This window comes from Vanellus vanellus (assembly GCF_965231255.1).
Source record: "Vanellus vanellus genome assembly, chromosome: 6".
NCBI lineage: Eukaryota > Metazoa > Chordata > Aves > Charadriiformes > Charadriidae > Vanellus > Vanellus vanellus.
Window position 1 is genome coordinate 6,444,563 of NC_138911.1, and position 14,788 is coordinate 6,459,350.

Here is a 14,788-nt window from a genome sequence, read left to right on the forward strand (position 1 = left end):
TTTACGTCCTGTTATTTAAACATCCCCAGTTAATAAGAAACAGTTTTTGTCTTATTTATATTTACACTAACATCTGTGCTTAAATCATGCAAATTTGACATTTTAATAATTGTGAAAAATTAAGTGTAGCAGAAAAAATGTGACAGCCCGTCCATACTTCCATGTATTTTCAAACCAGTGCCCTTGAAACAAACTCAGATGATGAGCAGGGAAGACACTCATATTCCGTCTCCGCAGGCGCCCTTTTCTGATGTCTGCAAATATTATGGAAATTCTTGTAAGCTCCCAACTTTTCGTGCCAAGGCTTTTGCTCTGAAAAACTGATCAACTTTAGATTGGAACACAGAAAACAACTAAAAGTTGTCTCCTTTCAGCGTTTGTCTTGTTCTGGATCTCCCCCAAGTGGAGAAGAAGAGAGAGACTTCTCTTTGGGAAGAAAGAGGATTACCATCTGGGCGCTTGAATTGCAAAGAAAAAGGGGGGAGAAAAAAAGGCTCAATGAGGCTTTTAATCACTCTGAGGTTATAACTGTAATGCCTTCGTTCACCGTGTTGTCTCTAAAGAAGAAGTCCCTGCAGCTTCCCTCGTTACCCTCTTGCTGGTTCCCAGCAGGGGTTGTGATCCTGCTGGGTGCCACCGTGTTGCTCAAGTCGAGCAGCACATACCCAGACGTGTCTCAGCACTGCCACTGTGTCTGCTCCCAAATTAGCGAATGAAAACAATCTGTAATGTTAGAAAACTACGATCTGATTTCAACCCAAATGTTCCTTTGTACTTTCTGAAGCACCATTAGCAACGTAAGTAGGTGGAACTAACGTATTTAAAAATAAGGCGTCAGATCTGCTCTCTGGGAAAAGAAATTGGCGTTTCCTGCGTGTTTTCTTGTTCCCGAGATGGAGCTTGTCAGCATTTCCCTCTGGTTTTGTGGGAACATAACTTATTTCTCTGTCTTCCTTGAACACAACCAAGGGAAGGGAAGCTGTCGCACGCAACCGAAGAGCTGATATGCAAGGGAAGCTATTTCGGGTTCGTTCCGGGCACTGGCACCCTTATTCTGGAATAAGTGTTTTAATCCTTATCTGCTCAAGTAACTCATTGTATAGGAGTACATAATCATTGAGTTAATTAGGAAAAGTGAGTTCCTTTAAGTGAAGTTTATCTCCCCAAACCTGCTTCAGTCACGGGACCTGCCACATTTATGTAAGGCCTTGTGCTCATGTTTCCTGTTATTAAAGCTGCTGTTCGTTATGTATCTGCCAAGTTTCCCTTTAGAGGAGCACTTCAGACAGAACAAACTAATGCCGGAAAAATCACATACTTCAAATGTTTTTTCTGCCAAGTTTTTTGCAAAGCTGGAGACAAAATACAAAAGGTGCCTTTTTCCTTCTTGTTACTGCCCGTTTCTTTCATCCCCTCCCTCTTTATTCCATTTCCATTTAAAAATGCCACACTGAGGCGAAGTTTACAATTTAACGGAAAGGCATGTAATACCTGAGCTGTGTTCTGAACTGCCGAACGCCCAAGCTGTCATTCTCGTCCGCCTTTACACAGACTCTTTGAGCCGTGGGTGATTAGCCTGGTGGGCTCGGGCTCTCTGGGCTGGTCCCGCGCCCGGCACACCTCCTCCTTGGGCCCCGGGACAGGGTGTTGATTCAGGGTGGATTTGAAGCGCCTGAAGTCTTCTGTGATGACGACAACGTCAGGCAGGTATGCTGCCGGACTGGCTCCGGCTCTGCTTAGAGGCCTCTGGTCAACACGGAGTCTCAGACCGTGCGTTTAACCTTAAAAGGCAGTCAAGTCTCAATTCTGAGTGTGGTGCTGAATGACTGTAGCCCAGACACGGTTTCTAAGGACAAAGCTAGGTTAGAAGCCAGATGCATTTTCTGCTGTTAGCAACACTATTTCTGCTGGGTTGGGTTTGTTTATTTGTTTGGTTCATTTTGGACTTCCTTGGAAAGACGCACTCTTCACTGAGCAGAACATCCAAAATCACATCCTCACACACATCTGCGTTCAAACTGAAAACGTTCATCAGGTTTATTGCACTGCTTTTGTTCACCTCTCGCATTTTCGGTCTCATACCCATTCTGTTTGTGTTTTCCTTTATGGAAGCAAAAGAAGAACAAAGCAAAAGAAGTTTTTGTATGTACAATTGATTCCATTGCATGATTCATGAAGGGAACGTATTGGATTTATTGATATCCAATGCCGAATAGTCAATTCCCATTTCAGAATCTTAGAAAAGAAGAAAAGAACTGTCATACAGATAAAATAAATATTTTTTTAATTTAAATCCTCACAATATTATAATAATTTTACTCAATAAGAAATAAAATAGCAACGGTTTCTATTAACATTTTCTGCATTCCTGAGTTAGTTTTCCTCGTTTGCGAGGCAGAAGCCGTAATGCCAGCCGTCCCTAGAAGAATGGCGATCTGTGGGCAGGATGAGTTGTCCTTGCAGCAGGCAGCTCTCGCGGGAGCGGGTTGGGTCGCCTGCCCCAGGCGGGCTCTCAGCCCCAGCATCCCGGCACACCGCCTGTACGGAACGTTCCTGCTGGCCAGAGTAACTCCACGTGGAAGAGAAAGTCACAGTATGGCGAAACCGAGCCTGGATACATGCGCCCTTCCTTTGGCGTAAGGACGACTTGCTTTTTATGGCACAAGCTTAAAAATTGGTCCTTAAGTTATCAAGAGAGTCAACACTAATGAAAGTAAAGTCTTTTCAAGAATATTTTATGCCAGACATTCTGTTCTTATTTCCTCTCTCTTCAGATCCTTCTTCTAACCTATGCCTGTCGATGATAAGTTTTTTTGCTCTATTATCTTACAATGATTTGTGCCTTTTTTTCTCAAATAGGAATTTGAAGTCTGTGCTTTGCTTACTAATGCTCAGGAACATCATAAACTACCTTTCACTAGAAGAAATGTAGGCCCATTATTCCTGGAGAAATTACGTTGCTGTAAATTGGCAACTTTAAATCTATTCCAAGTACATTGATCTTAACTTCAGCTTCCTAAATACTGTTTCAAGTCCTGGATTTTTGTAATATAAACCGTGATGCTTTCTTAATAAGCGAGACGTCAAATTCACCCACTCAGATGCCTAGAGTGATCCATAGGCATGCAAGAATTAATTACTGCTTACTTTCCATCGGTAAGCCTTGGACTTAACAGCAGAATATCTATTCTGCCAAAAAAATCTTACAACACACAGTAAGATAATGGATAAATGCAACAAAAAGGAGAGCAACCATGAGGTGAAATTAAGTGCACAATTTAGAATTGTGGTTTGGGGGTGGGTGGTATTTGCAATTTATTGAATGTTTGTGGGAGCTTAGGGGCGCTAGCGTTTTCAGAAGGATAATATGTCAACAATTTGAGAGGCTGAGATGTCTGGATAAAAAGGTATATATACGCTATTCTTCCCTGCAGAGAAATTGCAAGATAGCTTGGGAGAAGAAGAAAACGGAATCAAGAGAGACATTAACTGGATAATATAGAGAGGAAGAAAAGTGAAAATACAGAAGATACTTAAGCTTATAAAAACCTTAAAATAGAAAATGTTGAGGTTAAATTTGACCCAGTATATGAGTAGAACTCTGGAGGGATATTTAGCCTGTCTGGACATGGACAGAGCAGCTCTTAGTGTCTGTGAAACAAATAGACTGGAGATGCGTGAAGTGACAGTCCGGAAAACCGGACTTCAAGTTATACTGAAAGGCAGAATGGGACAAACCTTGGTAGAAGAAACACGCAAGTAGGACTTCTTATTAGAATGTTTAGCTTTTAGTTTCTGCCACCAGTTATATCCTCTGGGATTCTTTGGGGCAAAAGATCATATGGCAATATTATTTGTGTCTGATGTATTTATTTTCTATTCAGGTTACACATTTGTTTGATAATGGAGGGACTGTCTTCTTTGCTATTTTCATGGCAATTTGGGGTAAGTACGTTTCTATTGGTTTTGTACTTTCAGTTCACCTGACCTTTTTATAGGATGACTGGGTAAAGCGAGATTATAGCTCTTGATAAAATGTAAAGAAGGATTATGATTTTGTCATACAAACTTTTTTTTTCCTGTTTTCATCAACCTCAATTTCTGTTCTAGTAGTGGGTGAAAATAATACCTTTTATCGTGAATATAATGACTGTCTTTAGCGTCGTAAGTATCTTTCAGCCTGAATTTTATATCATGCAGACAGAAGTCTTTTTAGAGGCAAAGATGTAGGTTAATTTACTGATCTGGAGTCAACATAAAAGTCATGTCTTATAGAGAAATCTTATAGAATAAATGAGAATGGTTTAGTGGGAGCTAATTAGAGGGAAGTATAGGAAAGATTTGATAAGTTCTTACAGCAATTTAACTCTTTATATTCAAATTATCAGTCTGAATATCTCATTATTCTCCATCTGACATCGCACACATGGCACGAGGCATGAAGCCAAGCAGAGGCCACGGTTGAACAGGAGTTACCGAGAACGGTCTTGCCTCTCGTAGGAGGTCAGTGTAATAGTGACATGCAAGAGAGATGGAGAGATGTAATGGTTCCAGCATGAAATGCTTGACAGAATTAGCTTTCACTGAAACTAATAGTATTTTGCTGCTGGAAAGTAGGGAAGACTGGTATTAAAACAAGAGATAATTAATGTTTAAACCCTGAGAAAACAATACCAGTTCGCATACATACAACTGTCTGAATTCCAGCCAGAGTTTTACAATTTAAAATAGAGTCAAATGGCACACAGCAGCTTTATTTACATCATATGTGTGAGTAAGTATTAATGATTCTAACTTAAAGTGAAGGATAAACAAATGTCACGAATTTTGGAGGCTGGCCTGGTAAAAACAAAAACCGAAATATGAACAACAGCAAAACATCAAAGAGGTACACAGACAACATGAGTACATGCACATAAGCACAAAAATCATAATTAGATTGTTAAAAATTAACATGATATAAATGTGACTGAAGGGCACACTTGGATTGCTTGTCTCAGTGATATTGCTTCATTGGCTCCTAATCTCGCTGTTACAGCCTTGCAATTACTAATAATTGGTTTCATAAATTCCTAAAATACGTTGCACTTGGTTATATGGTTACCAATGTAGGCAGCGCTGGGAGCTTCTTGGCATCCCTTCATCTCTGTGTTCGAGTTCTCCTTGGAGAGAGCTCTCTCCGTTTTCAGCTGAGGCCAAGGTGCACGTGTAAGGAGGAATTTTGCTTATGTGGTGCTGCTTTACCATTATCAGGAAAGATGGCATAATACGTGCTAAGGAAGATGAAAGCCGAGCGTTACATTTTTATTAATTTCAAGCAGCAGAGTGATAGTCTCGACTAATAGAGGTGAATGTGTCTCAGACTTTCAGTCTGCCATGCGACGCTCCGGATACAACATTAGAAATCAGGTTCTGACTTTGGTGGGAAGTGTGCTGATTTCATGACTGACCCCTGTAGGAATGGCGACACTTCACGTATGCACTCAAGTCTTTAATCTTTTAAATACTTTGAAATAAATACCTGTTTTACTCATCTGCAGTGTGACTGCCATTGTTTCTCTCTGATATATGTGTGCATGTAATTTACGTATCGAATGAACCCTCAGTTAGTGAGATAACTCCATCGACGTGATTTACAGTCTACACACTAAAGAAAGCATTTTAACAGGGTCACAGTAACAAGCACGTACCTCATGTGAGTAGTTGTTTCCTCTGCACTTTATTTTGTTTATTCTATGCCTTTATAGCTGTGTCTTTTTCATGTTCTTTCTTTCTATTTAGATATGTCTGGCTACTGCAAACAGATAAACTATGCAATTATTTGCATTATACTGTATAATTTTACTCTTTAGCTGGACAAAACCAGACCATGCTTTTTAGAATATCTATATACATGGCAGAGATAATTCCTTTCCTTTCATGTCAAGTATTTCTTCTCTCTAACCTGTACCAAAGCCTTTTACATCATTTCTACAGATTTAGCCTGCAATGCAAATAACAGATCAGTTGGACAGAGTAGAAGCTTGTCTTCTTTTTTTCCCTTTGATTTTAACTCTGTGCCATGATAGTCAAAGGTTAAATGTAGTCCATGTTGCTCAGTAGTTCCATTCTCCCCAGCAAACTTTAACCTCTGAGTAATCCAACTAAATCTAATTCTTTTTGTCGGATTCCCTGAGGAAAGTACAAATGTAGAGTGGGGAAAATAACACCCCGAGTCATTTATCAGATAGTAATTATATTTGGACAGAATAGTTTCACCTCAAGGTAGTTAAACTTGGGATTTTTTTTGTATTGATCCCAAAATATCATTGCAACCCTAGTCAAATTTTGTGCTGTTACAATGTCTGCGTTCTTGACCAAAGTTACACAAGGCAGAATTTGACTTGAGTGCTATTTGTCTCTTTGCTCTTCCTAAGAAAGCAAGTACAATAACCTTCCAGGAAAACCGTTAAGTTGATCATTTAACTACAAAGCAGAAGAGTGATACTCAGCTACTGGGCCCTGCCAGTGTATCTTGTGATTTTTCCTTTGCTTTTTTGGTTTGGACAGTAATGGCTGTAATGTAACAGCTGTCAGATCATTTAGGAAAAAAAATGAAAGCGTGTAGACAACAAGCGAGAGTATAATTTGAAGCAAACATTACGGTGAAAGGTGGGATGGTGTCATGTCAGCCATAGGAATGCCATCGGATGGGCTCCCTGCGTTGTCTTGCTCTGCCTTATCTGCTCTGCGGGTTTTGTCATCTGACGCACGTGCAAAACTCGTATCGTATGGTCCAAGCGAGTTGTCTAAGTGGAGAACTGAAAGGGTAACGTGATTATTTTTTGTATATTCCTTGAAAGATTCTTATCCCCATGTGCAGAGTAGTTCATCAGTCCATCACAGCTAAATCGAGTTAACCTCTTTTTTATATAGAGGTGAGCAAAAGAATGAAGGCCCCGATTCACCATCTTCTGAGGATAACACGTGTAATGCCTGTTCAGGACTATATGGGTGGTCGACTTTCAAAGCTAGTTCCTAATCTGACGTTCTGGCAGCTTTCAGCTCTTGCATTTAAGCCAGAAAAAGGCGTATTGCCAAAGTTTTATTTTGATTTGCTGTTATATGAGTAAAAAGTACGTTTAGCCTCTCAGTGTTTGTTTAAACATTTAAAAATAAAGTCCAGGAACATGATACAGATGTTTGGACACTGTGTGATTTCACTTTAATACAAGTTTATACATATTCATGGAGAAGATAAAAGCAATCTCCTTTTCAAACCTCTTAAAAATATTTTTACTCCTAAAACCAGATATAGCTTCGTCCCTCACTCTGTAGCTGAAGTTGGATGAGTGAGGAGACCAGCCTTTTTCAGCTAATCAAAGTTTGGGAGAGCTTTTGAGCTACAGTTTTGAACTCTCCTGCCATCCTTTGAATAGAGGTTCGCTGATGCTAGATACGATATTTCCTGATATTTCAGAGGTTAAAAAAAATAACTTGTAAGGGGGAGACTTAGAGTTCAGGGGGGAATCGATTGAGCTAAAATTTAAAAATGATAAAGTACTGTCAGTTGAAAACTAGTTTGACTGGAGTCGATGATATAATTCCTAATAATTCAGTAAGACCGGAATATTTAAACGGCTCTGTGCAGAGATAAAAAAAATGTTCTTGTGCAAAACACTTGTGCTATTCCTTACCTGGGTCGTTCCTTGTATCATCATAAAGCCGTCTGTGGGAAAATGACTCGGACCTTTTCTTACCACATACAAAATATCCAATCAGACCAATTAATATAGATCCCAAAATGGCTCCTACAATGACACCAACTATTACTCCTCCTTTGTTGGCTTTCTCTAGGAGAGAAAGAAAAAGAGACAGTTGAATGAGAATAATAAATCTGTAAGATCAGATACGTCACTCTTTAAGGCAGTCGAGGGTTTTGTGGAATGAGACTTTTCACCACGGATCTGAAATACTTTGCAGACTGTGACTAAACCAGGCTCTCTGCAGAAGCTCTCTGCCTTTGTAAAAGAAAATAGGTATCTCCATCCTTGACTTCGAAGGGAATAACCGATGTTTAAAAAAAAAAAAAACAGAAAGCTAAAGGAGTTTTTAGGCAACAAAAAAATAAGGTCCCAGGTTTAATTACAGAATCAACCGCTATCCTTTTATTAAAGAAATAAGCAGTAATAGCTCTTTGGATGCAATTATTTGTTAAGCCAGTGCTTAAATTGCGGCTTCTGAATTTAAAGTGATTAAGTTTTAGCGTGCCAGTTTTTGAGTATGCAAGGTAACAAGTCCCGTAACGCTTTCTGCACCTCTTCAGTTAGCAGAATAACTACAGTCTTCCAAGGTTTTCCTCAGATTTCATAAAACTTTTCTTCAAAGTTCTTTAATTTTCTTGGAACTGAACTTGCTCTCCCTCCCCCCTTCCTTTTCAGTTGTGTTATCTAAAAATCGGGTACATTGTAATTAGTAGAACTGTGGTGGGAAACATGAAAGTCTGATGCTCCTTCAGCTCTTAGTACAAACTGTACTTTACTGGATATGATGGATAAGCCTTTCAGTCCCGTGTTAAAAGCTTGAAAGCTAATTAATGGCAAAAAATTACTGTGTCTTCTAATTTTGCCTTTTCTTTTAGTGAATACCTGATTCAGAGCAGCCGGGTAGAAAAGTGCCATGACAGTTTTATGCTCCATTGTTTTCCCACGCATACTCAACTTGATAATTAAATGCATAATGAGTAATTCCTTTTGAAGTATTTATAAGAAGTCATCTTTGGTCACAAAAGTTTCTGTACTTAAATAAGTTGACGTGTCCCACATTTAAAATGTTATGTCTACGCATCTGCTTTGTAGGTCCACTGCAGTGTGAATGGGCAGTACCTGTCATTGGGTTCCCCCGCTCTTGGGAGAGTTAAACAAACAAGTAAATGGCAAATAATTTTTTAAAATATTTTTTTTTATTTTGGGTGAGTGTTTGTTTTAGTCTGTACTAGGTCACCTATCCATTCACATCTTACGAAGTCTCCTGTTCAATGAAAAAAAGGTTTGATTTCAGGATGATGATTTTATTAAACCAGTTGGAGTTTAGTTAGATGCTTACCTTCGTTGGTATCTTTTGAATTAGGTGATGCAGTAGAAGGGTTACTAAAATTATGATTCAGCTCTGTTGTCTGCTGAACGGGGCTGAGATTCGGTGTAGGACTGTCCTTCCTCATGGGTGATGTCAGAGTGACGTTGGTGGGGAACAATGTGGTGTGGTTGATGGAAGGGTTATCACTGGGGAGCGCCGCAGCCGAAGGGGTGCTATAGGTGACTGTGGAGTTACTTGGCGTCACTGTGGAGGTGGAAGCAGCTGCAGCACTTTTGGTAGCTCCAGAGAAGTCACCCATTGTTGTAAATGTTGCTAGAGACGTTGGGATTCTGCTGAAGTTTGTGGTGGAGTTAGTTATTCCACCTTCTGATACCATAGTGACGTTTGAAGATGAAGTGGTGCCGTGAGCGGACGTCGGGGGTGCGCTGTTTGGCCAACTGCTCATCTCTGTTCTTTTTGCTGCTTTTAGATTATTTGTTTCGTTTGCTTTTGTGCCCTCAGTATTGCACTTATTCCATTGCAGCCTTACAAGCAGAAAAATGAAAATCATTCCACAGGAGAGTTGCATGGTGTTGACTTCAAAGTTTGTTTCTTTATACAGAGAACCTGCAAGAAATTCACTTTTGTCTATTATTTCATTTTTCAAACACAAAGCTACTCAGTTAAGACCTGAAAAAGCTGGTAAAAAACTTGGTGTTTGTTATACTATAGAAGTCTCAGTAGTTTACCACATGTTGATGCAGAAAACTTTACATTCCTGAGTGTTAGTGACATAAAGAATGACCTAATACAATACTGATGATCAGCGAAAGCTTTTTGCACGAGAAAATTCCATGTTTCTCTAAAGAGGCCTCATACTCAGAGGGGAATAATTCAAAACCACTTTGCTATAAAATGAGGTAACGATACATACTTGGATGGCGTGCCCGAGGCAATGGTTTCTGGGCAGGGAGCAACTCCATGAGCACACTGAAGAGTTATGCTCCGTTGTGAAGAAATGTCACTGTTACAATTAGCCCTGAAAGTTGATGGATAATGTTTTGTGACCCTGAGCAATGAGCGTCATATGAGTGCTGCCAGGAGCAAATTGAAAAATAAATCATTCCGGGAATTATGGATGATGCTGAATTTGTGTGGAAAATTCTTTTCCTGTATGAAACTGGAAGCTGGATATTATGCATTAATTTTTCAAATGTTAGATTGAGAGGGATGAGAAAAACTCATCTTGAAGTCACTTGATGGTAGGAGTTATGCTGTTCAGTCTATCCGTGGGGTTTTGGAAGGGTGTGTGTGTCTTTTCTACGTGTGAGACAGGTTGAGATGATGCAGTTTAAGATGCAGTATAAGTCCCACACATAACCTCTGATGTAACAGCGCAATAAAAAGAATAATAAGTTACATCTTCAGCATCGTTAATTAATTAGGTGTCCATGTATGTGGGTGCTTTACCATCTGAAGAGAGGGGATACACACCTAGAAAAAGTAACTCTCTCATATTCATCCTCCCCTGGTACTGTCTTATGCTTTTTCCTGTGGGTGTTTTGTTTGCGTTCTTTTAGGGGGCAGCGGATGAGGGTAGTTGTGTTCTTTTGTTTGTTGGGGTTTCTTGTTTTTGTTTTTGTTTTCATTTAATTGGGCATTTTCCCCAGTTTACTTTCTTTGAATGCAGCACCATCAGAGCAATTGAAAGTGCACGTACAGTAACAGTAGACAGCAGTCAGTAATGGGTAATGTTATGTCAATGAGTAAACGATAATTAAATATCATGTTGTTGTATCTCATTTTGGCTTTATCCCTATTTCTTTTGAGGTCTGTGTTTTCCGTGTAATAATTAACTCTTCTTTTTTTAGTGCAACATTAATGTTCATACAGTTTAGGAAAACACTGAAGTTCTTCCAAATTCTCGTTGCCCTTAGAGCTTAATATGCAAATAGTGCCTTTGCAGTGAAACAGTAGTGCTGTAGGTTAACCACAACTTGCAAAAGGGCCCAAACTTTAAATTAGCGGCTCAAGTAAATGTTTAGGGAAGCTGTGAACAGATTATTAGTGAGAAAAATAAGACTCGCTTTTTGATTCACTGGTATTCACGTTAGTCAGTACCAGCTCGGTGGAACTACGTGCAGTAGGAGTAGCCTGAAGTGTGTAGAAACGACATCAGAATGGGATTAGGCTGCAGTGTAGTTACCTAGATTAGCTCTACCTTGTTCTAGCGTGAAAAATGAACTATTCATATAGGATGGTCACCACCGTGTCTCTTCAGTGGTTTTTGCACTCTGCGTTTGTTTCTGTGCTGCTAGAGTCAAATCTCATGAGACCTAGGAGAGCTGGGAACAAAACAAAAGCCAGCTCCAAAAAGGGGAAGGCTGACATTGCTCCTTTGGTGTGTGGCTTTATGAAGAGATGTAGTGGCCCCTGTTGGAGGAGTTCACCAAGACGTGGATGCAATTTCCCATAAAAAATGGCCCTCCATTGTGAACCTGACTGAGTACGCACTGATTGCATCTATACTGGAAAATGTGTAGCCCAGTTGCAAGAGATCTGTAGAGGTGCGGAGGACTTGATACCCACTCTTCACGCATTTCTGGAGGGGTTCGCTCTGAACTTGCCACCATCTCTCTCTCCCCTTTGACAGAGCACCCTTTAAGAGTTGTATTGATGTGGATTAAAATGCTACTGTAGGTACAGCCACGTTGAGGCGGCTGTGGTTCCGTATCATACAGGCTTCTCTATTTTAATTGAAGCAAATTGAAAAAAGGCTACAAAAATCCTTGTTATTCTCTTATTAATAAAGATTAAACTTGCTTTACAGCAGAAAGTGTGCAATATGAAGCTACTGGTGTACATACATGTACATCTGCACACCTACACTCTGGGTGAAGCCCTGGTCCCATTCAAATCGACCTCCCCGGGGTCTGCGGGCTTCGCCGTGAAGGTTGCATTGATATTGCATCTGGCTTTGTGTTTTCCTTAAACTGCTCAGAGTTGCGCTGAATATTTCTGCAACACAGAAAAAAAAATGTCCTAATAATTTTTTCTATGGTGATTTTCATATGAATATATATCTAGTGGTATATTGAGTATTTAAAAGTAGCTTTTTGGCATGTCAAAGTAATTGCACCGTGTGTTTCCTGAACAGAACCCAGCACCTGCCAGTGGTAGGTGTAATGTCTGCAAAACCTCTGCCAGAGGTTTTGAAGGTCAAGAAAATAATAATTTCAACTTCTTCTCGTGGGTAGATAGTACAATTTCAGAACTGTAAATTCGAATGACATTCTTTTGTATGTCAATAAATTGTACATTGCGCCATTTCCCTCCCTTACGGTGGTGATTAGAAAGTACTTTCATTTATATAGTCAGTGGTGACACGATGAGCACATTATTAATGGCACTACTTTGTTTCTTGTGATCTGGTGTAACGTTCATACTTGCAGAGCTTTCACGCTTAACTGTGCTTTTTAAGCCTTGTAAAGCAGATTATTTTTACCTTTACGTTAGTGATCCCAAAACAGATGGAACAAATATAAAGCAAGATACAGAGAATTTATGTTCTAGAATTCAGAAAGAAATAACAGCAAATGATGGTCCCAGAAAGGTGTTGGGGTTTTGCTCCTATGGCTCTTTGCTCTGAAATTCAGATTGCCCTCGAAGGATGAGATACTTCTAAATTTAATGAGCAATGAATATTAAGTTTTCAGGCTTAAATGAGAGAATAATTTGTAAGTTTTTAGTGAATTATGGAGGAATATAAATATGAATTGTATTCTATAATTAATTTAATTTTTCCCTTCTGTTACTAGCTAGCAACCTGACGAGTGTAAGCGCACTGGCCGAGCTTCCTAAGCGTGTATTTCCTGTTCATTTTTGGTATAACTAAATTTAGCAAAAGCAAGAACAATGTAGCAATACCTTTCCTTACAGAAACTTGGTATAAAGTAGCATATACGGAACACTTCACCACCACCCCCAGCCCCAGCATTTAAAACAGGCTCTGAACTGACTCTATAATAGAGAAAATCTATTCGAGAAATCTCTATATAGAGAAATCTCTATATAGATCTTTATATAGAGAATCTCTATATAGAGAAAATCTATACTTGCTTGATAAGGGGCATAAATAAGCAATAAAGTATGAACCGGAGTGAAAATACTGTCATTGTTTATGGTTCCTACTTCTGCTTTAATGTTTGAATTGCAAAATGGTGGGGGTTTTTTAAATTTTTTTTTATTATTATTATTTTCTCAGAAATACACTCTTAAGTAGAATTTGGCTACACCGGCACTGATTGGCTTCCCAAACGCCCTCTAAAAGATTATTAATCAGATCCGCTAATAAGCATGAAAACCACCTCCGACTTACCTTTGAGCTCTCCAAAACACGCAAGAACCCGTCGAAATGCCGTTCTGGCCCCGAGCGCAATTAGTCTGGCGGGAAGAGGGGAGGGCAGGTACTATAAATGCGGCAGCAGGACACGGGTGGGGAAGGCGGCGTGCAGACGGGGTGAGGTGGGACAGCCCTTCGCTGCGCCTCTGGGAACCCGCCTGACCGACTTCGCTGCTGTCACGACCCGGCTCTGTCATTACAGAGTCCACAGAAATTGCAGTGTTTATGGTCAAGTGGGCAGGCGGCGCTTATTGCCTAATCCTTTGAAAGCCTTTCAACCGGTATTTCAGAAGGGTGACTGTTTTCTGTAAACTTTGGAAACTATTGTTCCACGTACGAGGCAACTATTAATTTACGAAAAGGTAGGGTTTTTGTTATTGCAGAGTTTCCGACGGTGTACTTTGTGAGATGAAAACTGGAAAAGGCGCGGCTTCTACAAAATAAAGCAGCAAAGCCAGTTCTGTTAAGAAAAACATGCTGCTGGAAATGGGTCTGGTCCTATCTCCAAATATGTTCACAGTTGCAATAATTTGAGACGATAACCTAAATCCAAATTTTCTGAATTTATCAGATGTTATTAATTTTCACTTTGGAATACATAACCAGATAGGGATCCTGAATGTGACAACTCTTAATCCTCACTTTAGGTTTTATATAAACAATACTGGATTAAAGTAAGAATGAGGAAGTCGGGCACGTCACATATAAGTTTTAATATGCTGATCTAGTAAGCCCGTGGTATTTTTTATTCTTTAATTCTTTATGTGTATTTATTCTAGGCTGGTATGTGGTGAAGAGCAACTCAGAAATGTTTCAGTATTATGTGACTGTTTGAGTGGAATGCCAGGATGTTGTTATCTGTTTCCACTTTAAATTTTTAAAGAATCGAGTGCAAATAGTATTTCGTAACTTACCCTCGAGGTAAGAGTTGAGGATATGGCATATACAGGAGGTGTTTGTGTGGGAGCAACTAGTGGTGTTTTCATGAAAATATTGCAGCGGACAAGTAGAAGGTTTTCTGTGAAATGGCTCGAGTTCCACCCTTTCTGATATCCCTTTTGGGGAAGTAAATTATTTGTGTGGCATGAGGCGGGGCGGTCTGGGAGAGGAGGGAGGACGGAGTCTGATACTGTGGGATTGGTTTTCTTTGGAATCTACCCTTCTGCTAAAGGAGGTTTTCTGCCGTGAGTATCAACAAGCTTCCAGCTCGTGCTTATTGCTGTGTCTGGCCAGACATGCATCTAACAGATTGACCGTGCGATCTGACAACAAGCATCACGAATTTCTCTCCAAATTTGAGTCTTACACGCCATTAACCAAACGACAAGTGCT

At 39.8% G+C, this 14,788-nt stretch overlaps 2 protein-coding genes across 4 annotated transcripts in view; one reads left to right on the forward strand and one right to left on the reverse strand.

Annotated features, from left to right (window-relative positions):
- Positions 1-14,788, forward strand: part of ANO3 (anoctamin 3) — a gene marked incomplete at its 5' end in the record, with an annotated part of 206,838 nt that overhangs the window by 175,264 nt on the left and 16,786 nt on the right. For all 3 annotated transcript variants that reach the window (XM_082485182.1, XM_082485183.1, XM_082485184.1), the window contains one exon: positions 3,885-3,945. In XM_082485182.1, the coding sequence (XP_082341308.1) occupies positions 3,885-3,945 (61 nt within the window). The remainder of the gene's footprint in view (positions 1-3,884; positions 3,946-14,788) is intronic.
- MUC15 (mucin 15, cell surface associated) lies at positions 6,640-9,643 on the reverse strand (the record flags this gene model as incomplete). Its single annotated transcript, XM_082485126.1, has 3 exons — positions 6,640-6,800; positions 7,677-7,832; positions 9,085-9,643. The coding sequence occupies 3 exons, from the start codon at positions 9,641-9,643 to the stop codon at positions 6,640-6,642; spliced, it is 876 nt and encodes a 291-aa protein (XP_082341252.1).